The 26883-nt window shown below is 39.7% G+C and overlaps 1 protein-coding gene across 2 annotated transcripts in view; it reads left to right on the forward strand.

The window, feature by feature from the left end:
* The window catches only part of PAPSS2 (3'-phosphoadenosine 5'-phosphosulfate synthase 2), a 63213-nt gene that overhangs the window by 13103 nt on the left and 23227 nt on the right, over positions 1-26883 (forward strand). For both annotated transcript variants that reach the window (XM_045023001.1, XM_045023002.1), the window contains exons 2-5: positions 19813-19927; positions 21775-22010; positions 23416-23554; positions 26650-26768. In XM_045023001.1, the coding sequence (XP_044878936.1) occupies positions 19813-19927; positions 21775-22010; positions 23416-23554; positions 26650-26768 (609 nt within the window). The remainder of the gene's footprint in view (positions 1-19812; positions 19928-21774; positions 22011-23415; positions 23555-26649; positions 26769-26883) is intronic.

The following is a 26883-nucleotide window of genomic DNA, read 5'->3' on the forward strand; positions in this document are numbered from 1 at the left end:
GAAGCAAAACAAACAAACAAACAAAACAGAGTGCCGCCCCTTGAAAAGTGCTGCCCCTAAAGGGCCAAAATGCCACCCCTTGGAAAGTGCCACCCCAAGCACATGCTTGGAATGCTGGTGCCTAGAGCTGGCGCTGGCTGAGGAGAAGAGGATCTGGAGGGGTAGCTACAACAGTTGCCATTCTCCAGCTGACCAGCTCTATAGGCAGCGCGGTGGCCAGCAGCAGCACAGAAGTAAGGGTGTCAATACCATGAGTATGTTCCTATGAGTATGTATAGTAATTTGATATCACTTTTTTTATGGGGAGGGGAGCAGGGGTTGTCACAGACTGAAATTTTTTCACAGGGGACCCAGCAAAAAAAAGTTTGCATCTGCTCTAAGCTATGAATTGGAACAGCAAATATGCGATCTGGGATGTTTTTCAGATTCATCTTTGAAACAGTGAAGCATTGGAATTGGCTGATAAAGATTCTATATGTAACAATGATGCAGTTAGAAAGAAAGCTTTTAAAATTTCAAACATGGTTGCAGGGCTGCTCCTGTATTAATATCTTAATCAGACAAAATAAAATAAAATCTAAAATAACATTCCTCACGGCAAAGTATTTACTGCAATAACTGTCCAAAAAGAGTTGTCCAAAAAGATGCAAAAAATTAACACACATCTTTAAATTTGTCTACTGAAATGCCATCATAGTAAGAATCCTCTTTGATCAAGTTTCTTTTTAACCATCTACCTTGAGGAAAATAACAAGTTTCATTTACTTATTTCAGCAGATCCAAATCCTGTATTGGATGATTTTTTTTTTAAACAATCTTCTCTACCAAGAGTTTAAGCTAGTCAGACTCAGAATCTAACTTGCGTCCTCAACCAGTATGTTTACTGTCCTGGAGATGGGAAGGGAACTCTCTCTTGGAGCTCCCAGAATGAGGCCGTTAGAGCTTCTACCTGAATTATGGGTAAGGCTCAGGAAGCCCACAGGTATACCCAGTTTTCCTACATTGATCCACTCCAATTAGACGTAACAGAATCACCTTTCCTCCAAGTAAATCAAGATGAGTGTAGCTGTAGGGAAATACTTTTATTCATGCTCTGTACATCTGAAATATATCCCAAGTTAGGGGTCTGTTTTTTGTTTGCTCTTCTTGACCTGAAGCATCTTAGTGGTTTGCAATAAGTATTTTCCTTGCTCATCTATTAGCTGACCTCTGCAGTTTTGCTTTATGTTTTGAGGAACAAAATAACATAATACAATGATGATATTGGGTCAGATGCTGGTTTCATTGGAGTCAACGGCAAAACTGTCATCCATTTCAGTAGAAGGATTTGACTCCTTTTGAATACAGATTTTCCCCTCATTTGCACTTGAGTTTTGAGAATTTCCATTGACTTCATTAGGAATTCTGCCTGTGAAATAAGGGTTGGATATGGCACAAAGATGGGGCTTCAGCTGTGCTTGGTGCACAATTCTGAGTTTTAAACACAAAGGGCTAATTCTTCTCCCAATTATGATAGTGTAGTCTAATTGAGGTTAATTCCATTGAATTAAATTATTCTCTTTTAAATTATTGTTCCTACTCCAGAGAGCGAAGTTCAATCCTAAAGCCAGATATAGGAGAATAGCCCTATATAGGGCCAGATTTTGTAACCTGACTCATGCTGCGTTGGTATCTTATTCCATAAATAGCCTCCATTGAAATTTGTGGTTCTTAATGTAAGCAAGAGTTGTGCACTCTGGCCACCTTCTGAGTAGAATCCAAACTGTTCAGGGTACCAATGCTGTAATGGTTATTTACAATATATTATTATAGTGTAGTAAAATTAAAGAGATAAAAATACAACATGGAAACAAATGTAATAATCTTAGCAATGCAACAGGCTTAGCTTGTACTTTTAAAAGTAATTGTTTTAATTGAGATAAAGCATATGTATTCTTCTTTCATACTGAAATAGCAACTTTTACAAGTTAATAGAAAGGATGAAATCCATTCCAGGGCTTCAAGAGGCACAGAGTGCACCTTTGCTATACCTACTGAAAATGAAAAGATGGGGCATATGTGGTGTGAAATGCAGATGAATGCTCAGACCATATGCTGAAAATGACCAGGACAATTTCACACCTCACAAAAGGAGTAAAATATTCCTGTATTTCAAACTGAATTATGATTTGAGGAAACAAATGGTAGATTGACAGAAATCTGCTCTATGCAGTGTAGTTGTAGCCATGTTGGCCCCAGGATACTGGTCCAATAAAAGATATTACCTCACCAATCGTGTCTCTCTAGAAATCTGCACTGTCACTCTGCCTAGCAAAATCCCATACTAATAGTTTGATTAACCACTATATCACATTTTTTCTGATATCTCTAGTAGTTTTGATTTGATTGCTTACCTGAATGTTGTCATAAAAAAGTTAATCAGCTAATTACAAACATGCTGCCAAATGGATATAGCCTTGGAATAATAGTTTGTTTAATCATGGCCCTAGGTATTATTTTCAAAGATGGGTCAATCTATTGGCATGCTGAACTTCCCTCACTCAGCACTGAAATCAACAGGAGTAGAGGGCAGTTAGCTGGATCAGGCCTTGCCTCTTTCTATTGAAGTACATAGGCTTCATTTAACGGCTTCTGTTTTTTTACAGAAAAAAGAACCTTGAATAACAACTTGATACAACTGCTGCAAATAATAAAAAGAAAACTAAACATTGTAACTGCTCTGATAATAGTTGATCTATTCAGATTGCTCATCTCTCAACTCTATTCCCAGATATGATGATATGAAGGTCAAAAAAGAATCTCCCTCTTGTCCATAAACCTAAAATACCAAAGAGCAAGTATATAAATTCCAAGCATTTTAAACATAAATTACATTTAAAATAATTATAAAATCACCCTAGAACATTAAGGTTGCAAAGTCAAGCAGTTGGAATTTAGGAAATGCTACATTTAAGACTGCATGAGCAACTTAATTCTGTCTCATTATGCATCCATTCTGACCACTGAATGAGGCAGGAGTTCTGTGGAAAAACACAGAGTGTGATTATGTAGTTACACTGTCATGATGCATATACTCCAGGGAGCTTAATTAAGCTTGCCCAGGCAACCATAATTTTGGAGTGCTTGACTTGCCAACCTAAAAAATGTTATTTTAACTCTTTTTGTATCTAATTTCTTAAGGTTTTTTTTTATATGTGCTGAGTCTAATGGGTTCTTTTCATGGATCCTGCCCCCATGTTGCACTTCCAGAGATGGGAAGTGGGCCACTGGGACCATGTGTCAGATCCTGGATGGGTGGAAAGTGCTGGGTACGTATGGAGGAAGAACCCAGCCCTGCTCTCCCCATCCAACTGCTGCTGCAGCAGCTGTTCTCTGGGTTTCTAGGATTCCCAAGGCAGTGTCTGCTGCTGCTGTCCGGGTGGCAGTATGAGCTTGGCTCATTAGAATGTTCATGTTCAGCTATTTTGGCAGGCTGTCAGCGTTTACCTGAGGAATGCATGTGAGAGAAGGGAAATAGTTATTTTTTAAAGTTTTTAACTTGCCCAAAACTGGACAAATCTAGACACTTGTCCTTGGGGCAAGTGATAGGTACATCTTTAGCCCCATAGTTTTTTCCCTGCCAAATTTCAAAGACCTGCTGCAAACAATGAAAATGTTAGAACTTGAAAACAAGTTGCAGGAATCTTTTTATAATGGAAAGTGTTAGGCAACCTAAATACAGGAATAGCTATTGACTTCCCCTGTAATGACATTCCTCCCCTTTTTTGCTTTTTTAACCTTTTTTCTGGTTCTCTCCCCATCCCCGCTCCAGCCATCCTTTACTAGTGCAGAATCTAACTGCCAGACAGAGTGGATCCAGAACCAGTGACAAGGCTACTTTTATGTATTAACTAACAAGGCGGTGCATCTGCTTCCAGAAGAGTCTGAATTCAGCCTTTGAAAAAGATTCAGACTTGCTATTTAGCACAATGCAGAGTTGGTACCTCGCCTGCACAGTTAGGTTTTTAAACTAGGGGCCAGCTTGCTTTGCTGTAAAACCACTAAGGTTAATGGAGTCACCTTGAAGCTGAATTTGTTTTTTTTTTTTGTCTTGGCAATATTGTCAAGGCAATTTTTTTTAAAATAAATTAAATGACAATAGTGAACAGTTTAAAACTTAGCATATTCAGCTGTGCCTGCTCCTGCTGCTTTCTGAATTTCCTAATATTTGAACTCTGTTTTATGTTTCTGGTCTCATTGCTCTTCATGGGGTTCATTTGTAATTCTCCTTTTTGTAAATAAATAAATAAAAGACGATAGTGGACCATGTTAATATGGAGGGCATACTGCTCACTCCTTAAATCGACTAATGCCAGGACAGACAGGTCAGTGTGTGCCAGTATAACTACACTGAGCTCTACAGCAGGTACCTATGGAGATAATATAGCCCACCCTACCAGAACAGGAGCACCAGGTTTTGTGGTAAGAACAAGTGAACAATCCTAACAATATAGCTTGCTACCATGTCATAGTAATCAAAATCCTTTAGTGTATTTCTTCATAGTTCAAGCTTTTGAAGACTTCAGATTTCTGTCAGATTTGGGTGGGTAACTTTATAGTAAGGGATATAGGTGTTAGGCATAGAAAATAATGTGAAACCACAAAAACTAGAAGCTGTAATTCAAATCTTTGGATGGATATAAAGGTTCAAATTTGAAATTCCAGTTTAAGTATGCATGTAAATTCAGCTTCCCCTTTCCTCCACTTAGTGTGTAAGGTAACTGTGAAGTTAAAGCTTAGAAAGGAGAATAGCAAACAGTAAACTTACTACATCTTGTAATTAAACAAGGTGTAACCTTGTTTAGCACCAAGGCATTTATCTCAATCTCACAGTGTACTATAAATTAAATGATCTTTAAGTGACATTTGATGCAGGGCCAAATTCTATGCTGTTTTGTTCTAAACAAAGCAGTGCGTGCATAGCTATGATAAGAGATATCAGTGCTTTGTTTACAGTGGGATTGTGTAAGTCAATAGTTATAACTTTATGTTAAGGGAAAGGTCTATTCACATAAATCAACTTCATTGTCTTAAAATCCTTAAGGTACCAGAATCACTTCTTTTTCTGTCTGATCCCCGACCCAAGACTACCCTTATTGGAGCTGTAATGCAGACCTTCCAAGTGCAGAGGACAGATTTTTTTATTTTATTTTTTAAGTTCTCACTTGAAATTTTTTTAAACCAAAAATTAACAAATAGCTCAAGTTAAAGTTAAAATTTGTACCTTTATCTTATTTATTTTTCCTACTAAATTGTGAAAGACTGATGCACAGTTTGCCGCTTTCTTAACGAGATGTTTTTCTTTTAGAGAAACTATAGCAGCTCAGTGACAAAGTTAGTTTAATCACTCTTAAATTTTAAATTTGTTGCCTTTCATTTTGATTGGAAAGCCTCTTACTGCTGTATTATGTGAAATGTTAAATAGAAGTGCTTGACTGACCTTCTCTATTCTATTCTATTTTCTATAGGTTTTTATGCCAAGCTCATCACCATACAATCTGAGCACTTTTCACTAGTGTATTAAGCAACTTGACTAACATGTCCCCTCTTACTATGTGGTCACCAACTTTAACGTGGTCATTTGTCTCTCTGGACCACCAGGGACTTATTGAAACTGATCCAGAATATAACAGGTTCCAGACCTTAGACCACAGCTGGTTTCAATTCCTGAGGTAAAACCTGTTATTTATGTGAAGGACATGGCGTATCTGTCAAAGTAGGGTTATTTGCAGAGCTAATTTTAAAGTGTTGCTTTTAATGAATAAGAAAAAAAGTGGCCCCATCAGAATTTACTATGGAATTTGTCAAACACTTACACGGTTCTGTGTTTGGCAAAATATTCACTGGACACATCTTTCTATAATCTTCTTTCACACAGCTGCCTGACATATTTTTGGGAAGAGAACAGAGTGTATTTATTAAATGACCTCTGTCCATTTAATCCAGTCTTGTAAAATATCCTGAAAATGAAGTCCAAGTACAAAAGTTACTCCCAATGAAAAAAGTAGTGTTATTACTGTCTCATAAGTAAAAGTTATGTGACTTGGGAGGGTGAGATTTAGCAAGGCTGATTTTAATCTCCTTTATTAGACTGATTTCAAGAAAACACCACAATATGCTTTTGATTTGCAAGATGACTGGAACATGAGGTACTTTTTTCTTTCTTTTTATAGAAATTATTTGTGGATGCATGAACAAGATATAAGAATTCTTGTTACATTCAAAATTTGTGCCACGCTACAGGGTCAGAAATTCTTGAAGACTAAAATATTGGAGAACACTGATATGAAAAACCCATGTGTTAGTACAGTAATGTTTGCATTTCAAACTGTCTGTCTCTAAGCTGAAAGACTTCTTATTTCAGGTAACCAGGATGTCTTTGTTGGTCTCTTTAAAAGCCTTAGTGTTACGTTCTTGGTAGAGGAAAAAGATTGGTGTAGTAGAGCCAAAATTAACAAGCATAAAAAGTTAAATTGTGCCAAAGAACAAGTGTGGGTCCACTGAATAAAAAAATGGGATCCCAGTTCAGCAGTTTACCTTGCTGTTGATGAGTGATGCTAACTGAGCCCCTAGAATCAATTAGTCCTTATGCAGGGTGTGCTGTGGCAGATCACTGTGTGGCTCAGCTAGCTGTGAGGCAGCCTTTTAGCACAGAAGGGATTGATTGACAAGTAGTATGTCCAAATTATCTCCTCCTCATTTAGGAGTGGAGGGAATGAGAGGTGCACATATAGTAGCCGAAAATTATCTATTAAATGTGTAAGAGAAGCGGAGGTTAGAAGAATCTGTGCTACTAGGGAGGAGAGAGAAGGCCCTGGTAGGAACAAGGAAAAGCTTGTGCTCTTCAGGGCTTCCTCCTCCTTTGTAAATGTCCTGAGGTAAGTGGGATTTCCCCGCAAATATTGGAACAACTGTGTGTTTGGTTGATCATGCCCTCTGGACCTGCAGCTTCTGTCCCACTGATAATGATGGAGCTCTGTGAACTGAAATTTGCAAAACTTTTGGTATAATTTCATCCCTTCCCAAGGTTGTTTCCATGGGAGAGAATAAGTTTGATCTTGAAACTCTTACTCACTTGTGTAGTGCTTACATATTCAAGTAGTCCCGTTGATGCTAGTGTTTTGGAAAACAAACTTTTGGGTTGTCAGAACCATAGTGAGTCTCCAGGGTCTGATGTTTGGCCATAATGACTGATTACTAGTGAAAGATTCAGCCTACAGTTGCAACAAGCAGAATTTACCCTTTGAATTTTAGCCCTTGTCACCCCCTTTGCTGAAATAGGTTTTATTTCAGCAGCACAGACATTTTGATTGTTTTGCTTTCAGGCAAAAAAAGTGCGCAAATGCATGGGCAGATGGCATTTGTTTATTTGTTTTGTTTTGTTTTTTGACATTGTATAAATTTTTCAAAAAGCCAGAACTAGTTTCATTTTTTGAGCAAAATTTCTGTCACGGCTCATTTTTGGAAAGTGTTTATTGGACGGGCTTTTAGATCTTGGAGCAGATTTAAGAAGCATAAAAAACTAACTTGGTGCTTCACAAGAAACTATGGACTCAATCTTGAAACCCTGGTTCCTGTGGGTCTGAGCGCTTGAGATAAAGTGCATCTCCTGGGAGGTGCTGAGCACTCTCGTTTCACTGAAGTCAATGGGACCACTCACAAGACAAGGGCTGAAGGAGTGGCCCTGTTGTAATGTTCTTAAAAGAAAATTATTTTCTTATAAAAATGTTTTATTAACTTGTGGTTTTATTGGTTCTTGGATATTTGTGCAACATTATGAACACTCAAAGATGCAAATAGTTCTTGATTAAAAATAAATTTAAATATAGTTTCTTAATATATTTTTATGTTTAGTTTCCTTTTAGCTATAAATGTTTAAAATTGTTTCTAATGTTATTGTAATGTTTTTCCTTATGATGTTGTGATACTTATAAAAATACCTATAAGGGTATTGAGTTCAGTAGTGCTTTGTCTCAAAAGGAAAGTTATATTTTTTAGACATAGTTGTTGAGAAATTATACAAAATTTCAGATTCTGATTGAAATGCTAAAATAGATTGTTTAAAACACTATTATATTTTCCAAAGTTTTCAACAAAGTAAGGGCTGAAATCTGCAAACACTCACATAGTAGTCCAGTTTACGTCACTGGGACTAATCATGTGACTAAGGAATATTTGTATGAGCATAAGATGGAGAATTGGTGGCAAAATTAATTTGTTTTGCAGTTTAAAAGAAAAATTTTCAGTGTACTTCAGCATTTCATTAAAACCTGAGCACTAAAACTCCCACTGACTGACTTCAGTGGGAGCAGGATTCAGGCCAAAATCTATTTTAAAAAGATCTTTCGCATGTTAAAATGTTTAAAATGTTCCAATGTTAAAAAATTGGTTGTGGGTTAAGATGTGAAATTCTGCAGTATTTTGAAAAGAATATTTCTAATAGAAACCCTGTGAAAAAAATGCAACAAAAATGTAACTGTATTTGCAAAGTTAGGCTCCAGTTCTGCGAAGATTAAGCATGTACAGTACATTAACTTTAAGCATGAGAACAGTCTCGCTGGCTTTAGTGGGGAAATTCTCATACTTAAAGGTAAGTATGTGTTTAAATCTTTACAGGGTTTGGGGCTAAACCACCCCAGCTGGAACTCCATCCATTACTTTTGCTGAAATCATGGCCTTATCTAATTAAATGGGCTGTTTTTATTATTTGTCAATTAATACTGATTTGCTCAAACTGTTTTAAAAGCTTTTTTTTTTCTTGAAAGTTTAAGACTGAAATGTGGAAAGGAGGCAAATGTAAAGTGCTTAATTGGGGGAAAAAAAAGTCATCATCTTATTAAATAACCCTTAAAGGAAAGATGCTTTTCTGCCTGAACATTTATGAATAAAAATGCATCTTTCTCCAATGGGGAGAATCCACTGTGGGTCTGATTCTGTAGGCTTTCTGTATTTCTATTAAAGATTCTACTAAAGATTAATGTCAATTTCAAATGTCCACAAATTAAAGGAAATGAATCATTATGGGCTTAATCCAGCTCCCATTGAAGTCAGTGGAAATATTGTCTTTATCTCCAATCGGAGTTGGATCAGGCTCTGTCTGCAATATCCCGTCCATTGTGCTTTATCAGTTTGCTTTTGAATAACATTGCAAAATTAGGCCCAGATCCTGCAAAGACTAATACATATGCATATCTTTATGCATTCTCAGTAGCTCTCACACATACTTGACTGTGTGCACTGTGAGTAGACCCACTGAAGTCAGTGGGGCTACATATTGTGCACAAAGTTAAGCATGAATATAGGTCTTTGCAGGATTGAGACCTTAAAATGTAGTTTTGCTTGTCTAACAAAAAAGCCACACAGTCAGTGTTTGCACTGGAAAATTTGCCTTTCAGTTTGCTCACAATTGTATGCATTACCAATTACCACTCATGTGTTAAATGTATTCTTACAAGTTTGATTCTTTTCTTCCCTGAGAGAGATGCACAACTAATGTGGTGTTAATATTATGCTGCAAAGAATATTTCTCTGCTGGCCTAGTTCTGGGACAGCTGTGTAATATATTTTCATGCGAGAGAGCCTATTTGGAATAGATTTTTTTTTTTAGACTGCCACTATTGTGGTACTTACTGTCTGGCTCCTTTCCAGGCCCTGCACATGAGCCAGATATAATATGCTGAGATATGCGGGGGTGGGGGCAGGAATGAGGGAAATTATAGAACTGTTAGGTTTTGGTTTTTTTAAATGTACTATGTCTCTCTAAACTAATGAAAAAAACTGTATTCTAATTCCAAATATTTTCCTCCCAAAATGAAAAGGATTTTTTCCACGGAAACACTTGTGTTTTTTAGGTAACTAAACAGTATTGGATCTAGGATTTTGCGATGGGGATGGCGGACAGAGAGAGGTGGGCTCACTGTGAGCCCAGTTATTTCTGACACTCCGACTCACATCAAGCAGTATCTTTCTTTGAGATGAGACTTCTCATGAAGTAAGGTACTATTCAATGTGATTAAGGAAGGCAGAAGTAGGCCCTGTGCAGATTAGTTTATGAAAGACGAATTGTGCATCTAATGCTTCAGACCAGTGATAAGGTTCCAGGTCCAGGCTGCCTTGCAACGCAGCTAGTGCATTTTCTTAGTTGTTCATGCATTAGGTCAACTCTCAATAAATATCAGAAGACTTGTTCAAAGGTTCTCAGATATTGTAGGTGTATTAATTTTCTACTCTTAACTGACAATTATTCCATTTGCCCATCTCATATGCCAAGTAGAAGTTATCCTTAGCAGTATGTGGATATTGGAACATTCATGGGAGTGGTTTTTTTGGCTCTTTTAACTATTTAGTTAAGAAGAGATGACAGTTTATTTTGGGGACATGAGTTAAGAAAAAAGACTCAAAATAATCAGTCTGAAACCAGCCAATTCTCAACTGGCAAACTAACAAGTTTACTTTTAAAATCTAAGCCCACAGACATTTGAAACTTCGACATACAGTTTCCGCCAGTGGCTTCATGTAAATGTTAAATAGAATGAGGAGAGAAAATGGAGCCTTATGGGTCTCCCCAAGTAAGTAGTTTGGTAGCAAAAGAGAATTTACCTATTGGCACTCTGCAAACAAACACACCATGAAACCAATGATATACCTGAGATACATCAATGATACTTTCATCCTCTGGACAAACGACTTATACTTTCTCATAGATTTCCACCACAACTTCAGTAACCACCAACCATTCATTAAACTCTGTCCAGAACACTCCCACACCAGCATCAACTTCCTGAACACCATGATCAGGTTCAGCAATGGGACCCTGCACAAAATTATATTCAAGAAATCCACAGATCATCACACCTACTTTCATAGATCCAGTAACCATCCCAAATATACCAAGAAATCTGTTATCTACAACCAGGCAGTCAGGTACCATAGAATATGCTCTGAGGAGAAAGTCCAGGGTATACACCATAACACACTCAAAACCGCCTTCGTCAAACAAGGACACTCCACCAGAGAAGTAGATCGCATCATGGAACAGGCTACCCTGTGAGAGAACCCGCTTCAAAAACAGAAATAAAATATTTTCCGACCGCACACCCTTAGTTGTCACCTACCACCCCACACTGGAACCTATACAGGGTATCATCAAACAACTACAGCCCATACTTGATGGGGACCCCATCCTAGAAGAAATCTTTCCTCAGCCCTCTCTTCTGGCCTTCAACACCCCCAACCTCTCCAAACTCATCATCAGAAGCAAGGTCCCCACACACCAGGACACACCAACTCAAAGCGACACTAGATCCTGCCAGAATAACAGATCCAAAGCGGCAGACATCTCTCCACTGCTGCAATGATGAACACCCCACACAACACACCTTTCAAGATCCGTGGGTCCTACATATGTCTATCACAACATGCGATGTACTTCATCCACTGCACTAAATTCCCCAATGACAACTATGTGAGTGAAACCAGACAACCACTTTACTCTTGCATAAACTCACACAGGAAAATGCTAAAAGACAAAAATACCACATCACTGTAGGTGAACACTTTTCACAAAATGATCCCTCTATATTTGACCTCTCAGTCCTCATCCTCAAAGAAACCTGCACAACGCTTTCAGAAGACAAGCCTGGGAGCTTACATTTATAACTTTGCTAGACATTAAAAATCATGGACTGAATAGAGACTGGATTTGTGGCTTATTACAATCATTTATAACCCACTAACAACCCCCTCCAGCTACTTCCCCTCGCCCCCACTTTTTCTGCCTATGACTGGCAAGGTGTTAACAGACCACTTCACCTTGAATGGTCGCTTGAAGTATGTGTTAACTAGTTACACTAAATGATCTTTTCCACCTTGTATTTAGCTGTGACGGCTCTAGTTTCCCTGACCTGAAGAAGAGCTCTGTGCAAACTCAAAAGCTTGTCTCTTTCACCAACAGGAGTTGATCCAGTAAAAGGCATTGTCTCACCCATCTTGTCTCTCTTAAAAAGATTGGAACCATCTGTTCTTTTCCATTAATCCCTGTTGCATCTTTGAGATTAGATTATGATCGATAGCATCATGGACAGATCTAGTTGTATGAGAATAGATATCCATGATCAGGAGGATCTAATTCGTCAGAGTGAGCATTGTTGTTTCCATTCCATGTTCTGCCTGCAAAGGTGTTATCCAGAGATGTGAAGTTGGAGGTAGCACTTGCCAGCTTTTTTATTGCCTTCTTCAAATGTATTCAAGTTAGTCAATGTCTGCACAAGAAAGTTTTGACATGTTTGGACGTTACTGGAACAGGATGAATTAGAGATAACTGACCCAGTGTTGAACACAGTTTGTCCTGATCTACACTGACTACTCAGTCATAGGCAGCATTGTGTTATCTAACTCAGTTGTTTGCAACATTATGCAACCGTGGTAAAATTGTTTAATTCAAGCAAAGGCCTAAATAGGCCGTGTGTGTCTTCAGGTCCCAAAATTGGCTCCTTGAGCTCAGGCCTCCTGGGATTTGAAGTGAGAGGCTCAGGTCCTAAATCCTGCCTCCACTATCTAGATGGTGAAATAAATATTTTACAACACTGACATTAAATTGTCCTCCTGCAGTAGTTAGAGTTCAGAGTTAACACTGCTTTGAGATGATGGTTGGAAGTTCATGCCTTTCCTACAGTTATTGTTTTGGACTTTCTATCTCAGACTCAGCCTGCACTACATAGGTTACATCCAAGTCACATTTAAAAGGTTTACTTGGCCATTTTAAGAGCTAGAAATGAAAGTGTTTTTAAAATAGCTTATATTCTCATTAAATTATCTCTCCCAGTCCCATCCCCCTACCCCAAGCTGCACCACTGACTGAAACATAAGTGTCAAGAAACATTCTTTTGTCATAATGTTCACTTTTTGTTGCTAAAAATTTGGGTTTAGAATCTTTTCAAAGATTTGTTCTCAAGATGTCAATGTTTGACTTCTGGTGATGACATTCTTGGTTTCACTCTGGTTGTTAATGTTTCAGATCTGACTTCCCAAACCAGTTTTAAGATGATGAATCATTCTGGATTAAATCAGTATTTCATGGTGAACAGTCTGTCTTGTCATGTCCTCTCAATCTACCCAGCTAGAAAAAGTTTTGTATTGCTTTAATGTACTTCTGCTGTATTTATCTTCCGTTATGTTTGACAGCAAGAATTTTAACCTGTGTGTGTTGAAACTCCAGAGGGAGGGATTACCATGGGGGACATCAGGGGGAGGTTTTGAATTCTCTCAACTCATAATACAGTTTCTAAAAGTTTTTTTTCTCTTTAAGAATGAGTCAGCTAAAGATGAACAAAAAATATGCAAGACAAAGTCAAACAGGATTTTGGTCTCAGGCTGGAATTTCCTGCAGGCTATGGAACTGTAAATGGACTGCAGGATTTTCCAAGTACATTTTGTGGTGCTTTGGGTACACAGTTCTCAGAGAATCTTCTGGAGCGAAAAAATGCTGTTTGATGAGTATGCAGTAGAGATTAATAGCTGACCAACAAGCAATTTTCCCTATTTTTTGTTGTTACTTCTATAAGATGTCCAGGAACCTACTTTAATTCTTGAGCCTTTGTGAAGTATAGTCACAACAAGGTTTGTCTCGAGCAGGATAGTTCCACCAGATTAACATGTTGAAAAACTATTTTATAAAATAGTTTTTCAACAGACAAGCTGCTACTAAAGAGTGGTACAAAATTCTGAAGAACATATTCTATTTTCCAAATATATTCAACATATTTTTCCCTCACTTAACTTTCCTGTGAAAACCATCTGTCGTGTGTCCTTCAGTCTGCAAACAATCCCTCACAATATTGGCACTCTGGTTTTGGTGTAGGAGTGTTTGAAGTCTAGGTGTGTAACAAGTTGGCAGAGTAGGGCTACATCTGTGTGTGATTCCCTGTTCATGCACATGCATGTGATAGCTCTCATCTGAGAATGTTAAAAATAGGGTAGTAGCAGTAACATGAGCAGTGGCACCAGAGGCTAGCTGCCACAGAGTTTTTGGGGGGGTTGTACTTGAGGTGGCTAACCTGTGCCACTGCCTGAGCTGACATGGCTACACTACTATTTTTAGGATGCTAGCATAAGTCTGTCTATGCGAGCTAGGAATCGCAGCCAGCTCCAAGTGTAGATGTAGCCTATAAGAGACTGTATAGGAGTGAAGGGTTTTTCCATTGAATCACCCTAGGCTTTGTTGCGAAGTACAGTTAGCTGCAGAGAGAATGTGCAGGTTGTGGGAAAATTTCTTTTTGAGTAAGAGAAAACCAGGGTTCTAGAATGGAGGAGGTCCTGAAAGGAAACCATACTAACACCCTGGGTTGAGGAGGAAGCATCAGCAGAGGTTTATGTTCTGGAGTTTTATTGTTTGTTGGTTTTTCGTGTTACCAGTAAAGCCAAACCTTGGAAAGGAGGTGACTTTGGACACTGACTGAGGATCTCTGTGCTCTGTAGGGATAGTCATTAGCAGTTTGATTCTGTATTTTTAAATTATGCTAAATCATAGTACATCATAAATACTGCTTTTCATCTTTGGTAATAGTTGTTAATTCTGACAGACTTCTCTCTTGGATACCTTGATCCCGTGTCCATTTAGCACTTGCTCAAATGCTGCAGCCTGAAACTAAGGGATGACCAAAATTGCACTGCTATGAATCATTCTCAGTACCGCCAAATGTTTGTTTATATATATATATATATTCACAAGTAAGGCCCCCAAAAAATCTTGAGATTGGATTTAAAACCAGGATTTTAAAAAATACATTGTGACTTCTTATATTTTCCTTCTGGTTGTTGAGCCTTAATTACACTCAGGTCACGTTTTCAAGCTTTTCTCCTCAAACATGAGGGCTAAGAATGGGTTTAGAAAAATGAAAACCTGAGATTCTCATGCATTCACATGACTCCAGCAGCTGGATCTCTAAAGAAAAAACTAACTTTTATGAGACTTGTGCTAAAATCATGAGACAATTGCCAATCTTTGCCAATCCCAGGTGTTTAAAAATCATGAGTCAGGATGACAAAAATCACAAGGTTGGCTTAGAAATCACAAGATCTTTTAAAATAAAGATTATAATTTTTTTTTACTTCTGGTTTTTGGGCTTTTGGGGTACACTCGGATCAGTCACATCTTTATGCTTTCCTCCTCAACTCTGAGGGCTAGAAATTAACTTTCTTTTTAAATGAAAGCTGAGGTTCTCACATAATTGCATGATAATAGGAGTTTGGGCTTTAAGAAAAATACATCATATTATGAGACTCATGATAAAATTGCAAGAGTTGGCAACACTGTCTGTTTCAAATGCTGCCTCACCTGCCCAGCTAAAAAGCTCAGAATAGACTCATCCATAACTGAATGATTTTCTTCACTGGCGCCTCTGTACCCACAGCTATGCTGAACTGTTACCTGTGTTCCAGGAGATGATGCTAGGTGAGGGCCTTATTTTGGAGCAACTAATGTGTGTCAATGTAGTGGGAACCAGCACATTTAATTGGCCAGAAATTGGTTCTTGTCAGATGGTGGTGCTTGCTCGTTTGTCCCTACCATGGGGACATAGTAGCAGCAAAGAACTGCTTTAAAAAATGGCAAATGTATTTAGCCTGGGTAGTAGCAACAAAGAGAAAAAACTGAAAAAGAACTGATCCTAACCAATGAAATGATTGCTGAGTCAGTCCCTGAGAACCACTCTGCCAGCAGCAGCAGTTAAAATGGGAAGTGGGAGTTGAGGCAGTAGAGACTGTGGATTCCCAGAAGGGATAGAATGTATCACCTGTTGTGGTTGAGACAGGAGCCCTCAAAACTTTTTAGCTTTGGGATTTCCCATCAAGACATGAAATGGTGACATGGATGCAAGAATGGGAATTTATTACTTCTTGTAAATCTGGACAATTTTTTTTTTATAATTGGGCCTGATTTTCAGTTCTGCTTACCTTGGGCCACCCTATGTGAGGCTGCAAATAAACTTGGGGCATTTTTAGATTCACAATTGCATATACACTCAAAAGTGCATTATTGTCACTTGGATACTTAGGTACATAATAGTACATGAAAATCAGGTACCTGGAGATCTAGGTTTCCATAAGTAACTGAGAGTGCAAACTTGCAGCCACGGTTTTTAGACACAGAAATAGAGCCCAGTTTTTGAAAATTTAGATCAATACTTTTAAAATTAGCATGAAACTTGGAATACAGTAAGTGTTTCTCCGTGAGGGTGATCTCTCTGGAAAGACTCACCTCTTCAGTGGAAGGCAATAGCAAGAACAGGGTAGCGTGCATAATTTTTCAATTAAAATTCTACAGAAGCCAAAACCTCCGTAGTTGAGTAAATATTGATTTTTTTCAATAGATGCTTATTTGTTTGCTGAGTGCTAAGAATGTTAATGACCTAACAAGCAGGAACAATATACAGGCTGTCTTGCCAATATGTTTAAAATACTCTTCCCATTTTATTCTCTCTCCCATTCCTTGTTCTTTTGTCTTCTCTTACAATTTTTCTGGGGCAAGTGAAATATTATTACTTCCTTCTCTAACATCAGGAGAAGAGTAAATATTTGTATAGCATGGGGTGGAATGTCATTGCAAAGTTTAAGAACCCATGATAGTTCATATACCATATGTGTATATCTCGTAAACCCAGCTATCGTGCAGAATTTGTTTGGGCAGAAAATATTTGTACTTTTTTTCCTATCAGGCTCTTGAAGCTATTTCTTCAGCTGGATCAGTAGGAAACCAACCCTTGTGAGAAGGCAAAGCTCAGTGGTATCCAGACAGTTGTCTCAAATCTGTTAGTTTACTGTGAGCCAATTAATAGAACAGCAACAAATCAAGTTTATATGGGGGATAAACAAAGGCTTAGTTTCTATAATGGCTGCAACATAGCCTCTGGTTTTTGGTTGAAAGATAGTATATGGACAGAAAGTACTGCACTGTTAAATTAGGAGAGAGGTTCTGGAATCCAGAGCCCTATTTAGTGGGAGAGGCATATATTACACACACACAAACTATGTCAAAAGACTATTATTAAGGTTGCAAAGTCAAGCACTCAAATGTTAGAAAATGCCAGAATGAAGGATGCCGATACGACTTTAATTTCCCCTCTCCTCTGCTGGTACCTATGCATTGTGATCAGTGATGAGCTGCCAAAATCTTAACAACCGGTTCCCTATAAAAAGTTCTGTTTTAAGGGGGGGGCCGGGGGAGACATCCTTGTGGGGCTGGGGGGCCCTGCAGGGCCTGGGCCAATTGCCCCACTTACCCCCTCCCCTATGGCCAGCCCTGGAGCTTGCAGCAGCCCCCCCCCCCCCCACACACACACCTTGCTGGGCCATTCAAAAAGTGGCAGCAGGATGACTCCAGAGCTCAGCTGAGCTGCCCATCTGATGCCGGCGGCTGGCCACGCTGCAGCTGGGGGGAAGCGGGGGAAGGGCCGGGGGAGCCTCAGCCTCCCCAGCTGGGAATCCTGGGAGCAACAGGATGGTCCGACCCATGGACCAGAGTTCTTTGCCCACCCCCTGGCCCTTTAACAACTGGTTCTCCACGGAGGTCTAATTTTAGCAACCAGTTCTTGAGAACCTGTGGGAACCTGCTCCAGCTCACCACTGATTGTGATACAATCTATGAGTACATGATCAGATACTATTTTTTCTCCTCAGGGCTCTCATCCTAGTCCCAGTGCTTGCCCAACAAGTCCTAGTCTCCCCACTCTGGATTCCCCATCCAAATCTCTGTCTCCCTCCCTTAGTCCCAATTCCCATTTCATTACCACTCTTCCTTCCCCCTCCCCCTGCCACTTTGTCCCCAGTCTTGTTACCTTCTAGTTCTAGTTCCAGTATCCCTCTCCCTTCCTCCTGGCTCCTCTCCAATCTGACCCTGACCCCCTCCTGAGCTCCAGTCTCTCTCTCTCTCACACACACACTCACACTCACACTCACACACACACGTCATCCCCACTTGCTTGCAATCCCAGTTTCCATCCCCAAGCTCTTTGTCCAATCTTCACCCCTCCGCCCCAGCTTCATCCTAGTCTCCTTATCCAGCTGCTCCAGGTTCTTCCCCCATACCTGTTCCTCATCAGAGCTGGCTACCCTCCCTCTAACCTTCTTCCCCTCCACTCCACTGGTTCCTATGCATGGAAAATCTGAGCCTAAATGGTTAGTTTGGCAAAGTTATATGTAACCAAAAACAGGTTCTTATAATAGGAAATGTCAAGCAACTTTAATAATAGGCAGTGGTACCAGCCTATAATCACTGCCAGGAAAAGGCGTGTGTGTGTGTGTGTGAGAGAGAGAGAGAGAGAGAGAGAGAATGGGTGATGTGAAGTGAAATGCTTCTGCACTTTAGCCACAATTTGAATGTATGAATATTTCCAAACTACAATTTAAGTATAAATGTGATTTACGCAAAAATGAACATTGCTGTTCAAAGTAAAACCCGCCCCATCCTACCCTCTGAGCACAGAAGATCCTAAATGCAACACAGCCACTGATATTCCATGGTAAAGTGAGTGCAGTATGGAGAGGCTGAGCAGGAGAACTCTGACTCTTGACAGTGGGAAAAGGGGGTTAAAGCATGGCCAGTGGTTTCAGAATTATGCAGAGACACTGGCCAAAGCAGCGGCTCCCCTAGTGCTCTAGGGACAGAATGAGGAGGATTCTATCCTTTGACCTTAGCACAATAAAGTATTATTTTAATTGTTTACATAATGTAAACCATTGAAGCAGTCAATTTACTGGAGATAAGTGTTAGCAGTTTAAGCTGTCAGTTTAAGTTTAACACTCATCTCCAGTAAATTGACAGCTTTAAATGTTCACATGAGGGGTTCTCAAACTTCATTGCACCGCTACCCCCTTCTGACAGCAAAAAATTGCCCTGCCACTCTGAGGGGGGGAACGGGGGAGGTCAGGGTCAAAGCCAGAGACCCTCTGCTCTTGGCAGGGGAGCCAAATCCAAATCCCAAGGGCTTCAGCCCCAGGTGGGGGGCCTGTAACCTGAGCCCCCACACACTCTCGGGGCTGAAGCCCTTGGGCTTTGGCCCCAGGCAGTGGGGCTTGGGCTTTGGCCCTGGGCCCCAGCAAGGCTAATGGCAGTCCTTGGCGACCCCATTAAAACGGGGTCACGACCCACAGTTTGAGACTCCCTGGTTTACACTATGTAAACAATTACAATTGTGCTTTACACATGCACAGAATTTGAGAAATAAGACAGAAAACATGGTGAGTGTGTAGTTTGCATCCACATTTCCTTTTTTATGCAGTGCATGTGCCTGAGGGCAAGTCAGCCACTTCAGGGCACCCTATCTACAACAATCCGTATGCAGATTAAATTTCAGATCAGCTTTAACAGGAAATTCCTGCTGCACTCATAGTCAGTGGCAACATATAACAATGCACTAGTATGACAGGCTCAAAATGAGGGGATCAAAGATAAAAAGCAACTTAAAGAAAAATTGAATTAGGGATCTTAGAAAAACAAGTGAAATGAATTAAGTCCATCTGAAACCGAAGACACATCTTATTCGGTTATTTGTCCCCCTTTTTGAACAGTTGCCTGAGTTCCATGTAAAGCTGTCCACTATTTATTCAGAAACAGGTAGCGCTGCAAACATACTTCCTTTGTGCTTTACTGTAAATAACCTCCTTTTTCATCTTGAATATTCTGCATTTGAATTTTCTCCTCTTGCCAATTCCCTTTGGATTTTTCTATTCTTTAGTATGAAACAATAAACTTTTGTTTTTGTTTTTGTTTGGGTGTAGAATATCCAAAGAGCCACTAATGTTGTATATCAAGCTCATCATGTCAGCAGGAGCAAAAGAGGCCAAGTTGTGGGTACAAGAGGTGGATTTCGAGGCTGCACAGTGTGGCTAACAGGTATTTTAAGCCTTATTGAGACTGCAAATGGATGTGTGAAATGTGTTGCTCACTGGTGCTGAATGAGTATAATTTAAAATTCATTTATGTATGTCAGTAATCCAAGTAGAGTTTAGTGCAAGGTGTAATGAGGTCTATTTTAACTTGACCTGCATAAACTGATACTAATGGGACCTAGGAAACTCTTCTGACCTGGATACACAGATGAAATAAAAAGAGTTTCCTGGGATTTAAAATATCCTGCTATATGATATAATAGAATGGGCTTTGTATGTAGAGAGAATAAATAATGCTTACAACGTGAGTCACATTGTATTTGTTTCATGAAACTTTGGGGAAGGGATTACTTTTCCCCCTTTCTTCCAGTTTTTTCCTCTCCAGGGGTAATAAAGGTAATAATTGGAGATATACCAATCTCCTAGAACTGGAAGGGACCTCGAAAGGTCATTGAGTCCAGCCCCCTGCCTTCACTAGCAGGACCAATTTTTGCCCCAGATCCCTAAGTGGCTTCCTCAAGGATTGAACTCACAACCCTGGGTTTAGCAGGCCAATGCTCAAACCACTGAGCTATCCCTCCCCCCTTACCCTCCCAGGTTAGGGTAAGTCACAACTGTACTCTATGCTGTTCCAGTTTTATGTTTACACAATTCTCTTACTACTTTTAATCGTTTATCATGTTTGTTTGCTTGGTAACTCTTCGTATATTTTGTTTGGCAGCTGGAATATGGGAAAACACACATTCCATAATGTTTGGAGAACCGCTTTATCGTATGTTCATATCAGCTTGTGTACTGACCATTCTATTAAAAAGAGTTTAGTTTTTAAAAAGTTACTGAATACCAATCATTTACGTGAAAGACTAAATCAATTTAAGGTGATTCCTGAAGCTGAAAGTCATCCAGTGCTGTTTATTCCCTTTCATATATAATTTATATGTACTGTATGTGAAGCGTTTTAATTTCATTTGGTGATGTTTCTTCTTTGAAATATACAGGGATCTTACCAAAACTTTCTATTATTTTAATTTTTAAAGGGTTAGGCAATAATGGAAGTACATTTGAGGGTTTCTAGATAACTTTCCTAGATTATCAGTTAGTGACTGACTCTGTTGTCTTACGTAAATTGAAGTGCTCCTATCCCTAGCTAGCCCTCCTGTCCTGACTCTGTTCTCAGAGCAGTCTCCAGTGCATGGATCTGAACCCTCCTGCAAAGAAAAGGAGGTTGGATGCCTCCACAGAACTGTCTTTCCTCCAACGTAGACCTCATGGACTGCTCTTTGTGCAGTCTAAGGTCCATGCAGGGGGACTGGGACACGAGGTATGGCCAGTAATGGGGGTATGAGCTCGGTACTTTGATTTTTCAGAAGACAATAGGCTCCCAGGCCCTGTATATCACCAACTATCACAGCCCAGCGAGGGTACAGGGGTCTCCACGTGACGGCCTGGCCTCCTACATATCCCCTGGGATTTGCCAGGTTTGAGTGCATCTGTTTCACAGGAGAAAAGAGGGGCCCAAACCCTGTGTTCTCCCCTGAGAGAGATGTGAGAGAGTTTCCATGAGGATTTCCTCATGGAATTAGTCTGCTTGCAAAAAATCCCATTCTTCGGCTTCAATACAAAAGATTATCAGGGCCTAGGTATGCAACTGCTCTGCTATGGCTATTGTTGTCTGTCTCATGCCTCTAATCTACCTCAGATATGTAATCTGTTTTCTCTAGTCTAGATTTTCATCTAGGAGCTAATGTTTAATTACTTGTAACCAGTAATTAATTAGGATTACTGTTTAGTTTTCTGTTTTTTTAATACTCCGGATGAACCTTGGTATGCCTTACTTGTCCTCACTAACAGGTCTTTCTGGTGCTGGTAAAACAACCATTGGCTTTGCTCTGGAAGAATATCTGCTGTCTCGTGGCATGCCTTGCTACTCTCTGGATGGGGATAACATTCGGCATGGTCTGAACAAAAACCTAGGTTTCTCAACTGATGACCGAGAAGAAAACATCCGCCGTGTTGCTGAGGTTGCCAAACTGTTTGCCGATGCTGGTCTTGTTTGCATAACTAGTTTCATTTCTCCTTTTGCAAAGGTAAACCTATTTAAGTATATTCTGATATTTACTCGACAAAATGGGGTCTCTGCAGAGAGTCCATTGGCTCTCTCACTACTAGAATTCATTACAAGAATTTTCAGGAAAAGAGGCGCTTTTAAAGAGTGTAATTTATATCTTGTATTTCAGACACAACAATTATGTAGTGTACTCACCACAACCCGTATTTCAGGGTCTGATGCCACCGGGATGTTTCTCTCTGGTGTTCCCTGCAGGCCATCTGTCTCTGCACACCACATAGCCCTCCAGCTGAGAACCCTTTCTGGGAGAACAGATGTCACAGTGTAAAGTCCCCAAGAATCAACCTGTCTTCTGGGTCTGGTGCTCACCCTCTTTCCCTGGGGTTCCACTGCCTTGCCTCAGCTCTGGTATCAAACACTCTTGATCCCACCAAAGTCTTACTGAGGCCTCCAGTCCACAGTAGTCTCTGGCACTTCAGCTCTTCACAGGAACTTGCCTTCCTATCTGCTCCCTCTAGTTTCCTCCTTCAGATTAAACTCTTCTCCCTTTTATGCGGCCTGAATGTCCATTAAGTTATCACCTGATGCCCCCCAATCCTGCCCCCTGTGGCTGAGAAGCGGCTAACTCTGTACTTATATTGTATCTGTCCTGTACTTAATTATTAACCCCTTTCCAGCCTCTGATGGTTTCACCCCATCACACATTCACTTTATTTTTCCCTCTATTCTTTTTTTTTTTTTTTTTTTTTAAATCACAAGTATATAAAATAAGTTCCCTTGGTCTCTATTGCTTGGATGCAAACTGGCATGACACGTTGATGTTCAAAAATATGTAGAAAACTAGGTTTCAGTTAATAAGTGTAAATAGTTAAAAGTAAAAATTTCACTCAAAAGATTCATAATCACTAGTTCCCTGAAAAACAGAAAACTGGAGGAAGCGTACAGGGCTTTATAGTGGTATAATTACGCTGATATACGCTGTTCTAAGAAGTTTTGATATGCTGTTATACTTGTGATTTAGTTTGCTTCATAATGACAGTAATCTGCTAATGTCAGGTCAATACAGTTGGTTATCAATAAAAAAAAATTTTAATAGCAAGGATTAGTTAAGAAATAGTCATTCAAAATAAAAGATTCTGCCATCCTGCTAAGTGAAGATAGATGTTCTAAACTGCTGTTAAAAAGCTGAATCTAGATCAAACTAGTAATTTTTATTAAACATTATGTGAAAAGGAACTTCTTACTCTTAGTAAGAATATATTTAAAATACATAACATTTTACAATGGATGAATATGGCCTGTACCCTTCTGTTAGAAAAATCCAACTCTAGGTAGGTGTTGGTGGCTAGATAAAATATTTAGCAACACCCCACTGAGAATTCAATTGTGGAATTGCTTATGATTTCTCCCCTTGCTTCTTACAGGATCGTCAAAACGCAAGGGAAATTCATGAAATGGCTGGTCTTCCTTTCTTTGAAATCTTTGTAGATGCTCCTCTAAATATTTGTGAAAGCAGAGATGTGAAAGGCCTTTACAAAAAAGCAAGAGCTGGAGAAATCAAAGGTGTGGTAAACAGTTTATGTTTAATGATATCTCAATATCTTCTTTTTATCTGCCTCCCTTTTCTCTTCTCATCAACAGTAAATAATAATAATAATAATTAACAACAGTGAACAGTGCTGAGAGCCAGTGTTGCTACCTCTTTAAATAAAAGGAAAAAAATCCAGCCATCTGTTGGAAGGTGGTGGAAACAAGGGGCATAGAAACAGACTAATTTCTGCACTCTTAAGTGGTGCAAATCCCTTGTGCACGTTTACATTATTAATGCTAGCAGTATTCACTTACACAGAAACTTATTCTTATAAGTAACAATTTCAAAACTGTTAAAGTGACTTAGGGGCTAGATCCACAAAAGGAACTTAGACTCAGCATTGCAGTGCCTAAGGTTTAGCCACCCTGCTGCCTAGGAGCACCCAGAGTCCTGAGTTAATCACCGAGGCTCCCTATACAATGCATGGGGAGAGTTAGCCGCCTAAGAATGGCATCCACAAAAGCCGGCACAATGAGCTGCCTAAGTTAGCTAGGAGGAAATGCCAAGGAGAGAGGTGAGGCCTAAGCTCTACACTTCAAAGGGACTTAGGCCTGGTCTACACTTAAAATTTAGATCAACATAGTTGTGTCACTCCACAGTGAGAAGAATTCACACCCCTGAGCACCACAGCTATGCTGACCTGATCCCCAATGTAGATGCAGCCAGGTCAACTGAAGAATGCTTCCGTTAACCTAGCTACCACCACTCTGAGTGGTGGGTTGTCTACAGCAATGGAAAAATATCCTTCTGTTGTTGTAGAAAGCATCTATACTATGGTGCTACAGCAGCACAGCTACAGCACCATAACTATGCCATTGTAGCACTAGCAGTGTAGACATGGCCACAGACACCTAAGTCCAGGCTGTAGGGAACACCTCCCAGCAGTTTTGGATTCACAGCTGTGGAAATGATGTTGGTGCTACCTGTTCTGCTCTACTATACCAAATAGCCCAATGGTTAAGGCACTCATCTAGGATGTGGGAAACCTGGATTCAAATCCCCCCTCTGCTTGATGTGGAGTAGGGATTTGAACCAAGCCTCTCTGTCTCCCCTGTTGAAGCTATTCTGCTTTGTTTAAACAATTATTGGATCAGGGACTTGGAGATGGGTCTCCCACATCCCAGCTGAGTGCATTCACCACTGGCTATTGAGTCATTCTCATTCATTCTCTGGCCAATGACTAATTATTTATACATAGTGGAACAGCTTCAATAGGAAAGACTGAGGGAAACCCAAATCAGAATATCTTATAGCCCAGTGGTTAGAGTACTCACCTGGGAGGTGGGAGATTTGAGTTCATATCGCTGCTCCACATCAAGCACAGGGAGGATATGAATCTGGGTCTTCCACGTCCTGAATGAGTGCTCTAACAACTGTACTATTGAATATAACAGGACAATAGTACCACCACCACATTGTGTGAGAACTGATCAGGTGACAGAGATGGGGAAACACCTAGTCTGAGGATCTCTTTGAGGTTTAGGTATAAGCTAGCCACCTGAGTGTCCGGATGTAGGTGGCTGTGTGCATGCCCAAGGGCAGATGCTTAGGCTCCATGGGGACTTCACTAGTGGAAATGTAGGTGCTCACAGGGTTGGCAGCAGCAGAGCATGGGATTAGGGGGATCTAAATTTGGACTTGGGCACTTCAAGTGGCAGTTAGGCACATAAATCCCTTTGTGGATCTAGCCTTTACTAACCTAAGTCCCATTTGCAGAAGTTACCCAGGCACTTACACATGTATGTCTCTTTAAACTGAATGGGACTTAGTCTTCTAAGTGCCCAACTCACTTTTGAAAATGGGACCTAGGTTCCTGAGTCACTTAGGTGCTTTTGTAAATTTTAAAATTGGAAAATTTAAATCCATTCAAGCCTGCCTGCTAGATTTGATAATGACACTTTGGAAGAAAAATATGAACACATCCTTTAACTATTGAAATCTATTGAGCTAGGAGAGGTGCTTTTTTATTTTTAATGAAGAAAGTGGTAAATATTTCACTGAAATATGTGTTCCAGAGACTTCCTTAAATTCTTTACTTACCAATGTACTTATTCTTATGTTATTTTACAGCTGGGTGAAGTCACACAAGATACATTATAGCTAGTGTGATTGGGAATCTGCAATATTCTGATAAACTAATCTGGAACAGTTTTAAAGTCTCAACGTTCTAACTTTATTTTTTAACTCAATCCTTCTGTGCAGGGTAAGGGAGAAGCTCCAAACTTAACCTCTTCCTGGCGTTGGATTTTAATGCTATTTTTCTCAAATAACAACTGAATGTAAACCTCAGCCTTAGCTTTCTCCCTAAATTTCGTTGTTACTACAGTTTTCCCTTTAGGAAATTTCTGTCCAAAGAAAGATACTCCAATATCTCTTCTTTCTTGATTTGAACTAATAAGATCCACCTGCTAGTATGACTCAGTTACACTTACACTGCCCTATCATTCAGGTATATGACATGAAGATTATTCAACACAGGAGTTGTGCATCTCTATGCAGCTTGCTAGTCTTCCACCCAGTTACAACTATGTATCACAAGACAGCTGAATCTTTTCTGCAACAACACTGCTTTAAGGCCTGAAAAGTAAAGCTAATGTTGACAAGCTTCTGTATAAAAGTTGGCATAATAATTTTCCCTTTTTTGAAATGGCAAATACATTCCCTTCCTCCACTAACCAATTGCTCATGGACCCTTGTTATTTGGAGACTACCTTCTTCCTTGTTAGGCTTCTTTACCCCTTGCTTTCTGATAACAAACACATCCCTTTTTTCTCTCTCAGGCATTAAGGGCTGTATATCTGGTATTTGCAGTGTTGCCAGCAACACATCTCCATAGGTGGGCAAATAAAGATTGTTCCTGTAACATAGAGCATCATATTGCTATAACCTTATTGTCAAGTCCATTATTGATAGACCAAACAGGAAGTCTCAAAGCCATTTCCGAGCATGGGTTCTCTGAATGAAAGAATGTTTTCTTGCCATTTGTGCAGTAGCTAACTATTTTATTGATCCCTAGGCTGCTCACTATTACATTCACTAAATTTGGCTTGGGTTTCATTGTGTGTAGGATTCACTGGGATTGATTCAGAGTATGAGAAACCAGAATCTCCTGAACTAGTGTTGAAGACGAACATTGCTACAGTGAGTGAATGTATCCAGCAGGTTGTGGAGCTGCTACAAGCACAAGTAGGTAGTTTTGTACCAAAAAATGCCTGCAGTTTGTAAAGTATATTTTCTAATGTTGGCCTTTTGGTATATTTTGTTTAAAAATTAGTGTGGTAACTAGGATCTTTATTTCTTT

Source organism: Mauremys mutica, chromosome 7, assembly GCF_020497125.1.
Source record: "Mauremys mutica isolate MM-2020 ecotype Southern chromosome 7, ASM2049712v1, whole genome shotgun sequence".
Taxonomy (NCBI): Eukaryota; Metazoa; Chordata; order Testudines; family Geoemydidae; genus Mauremys; species Mauremys mutica.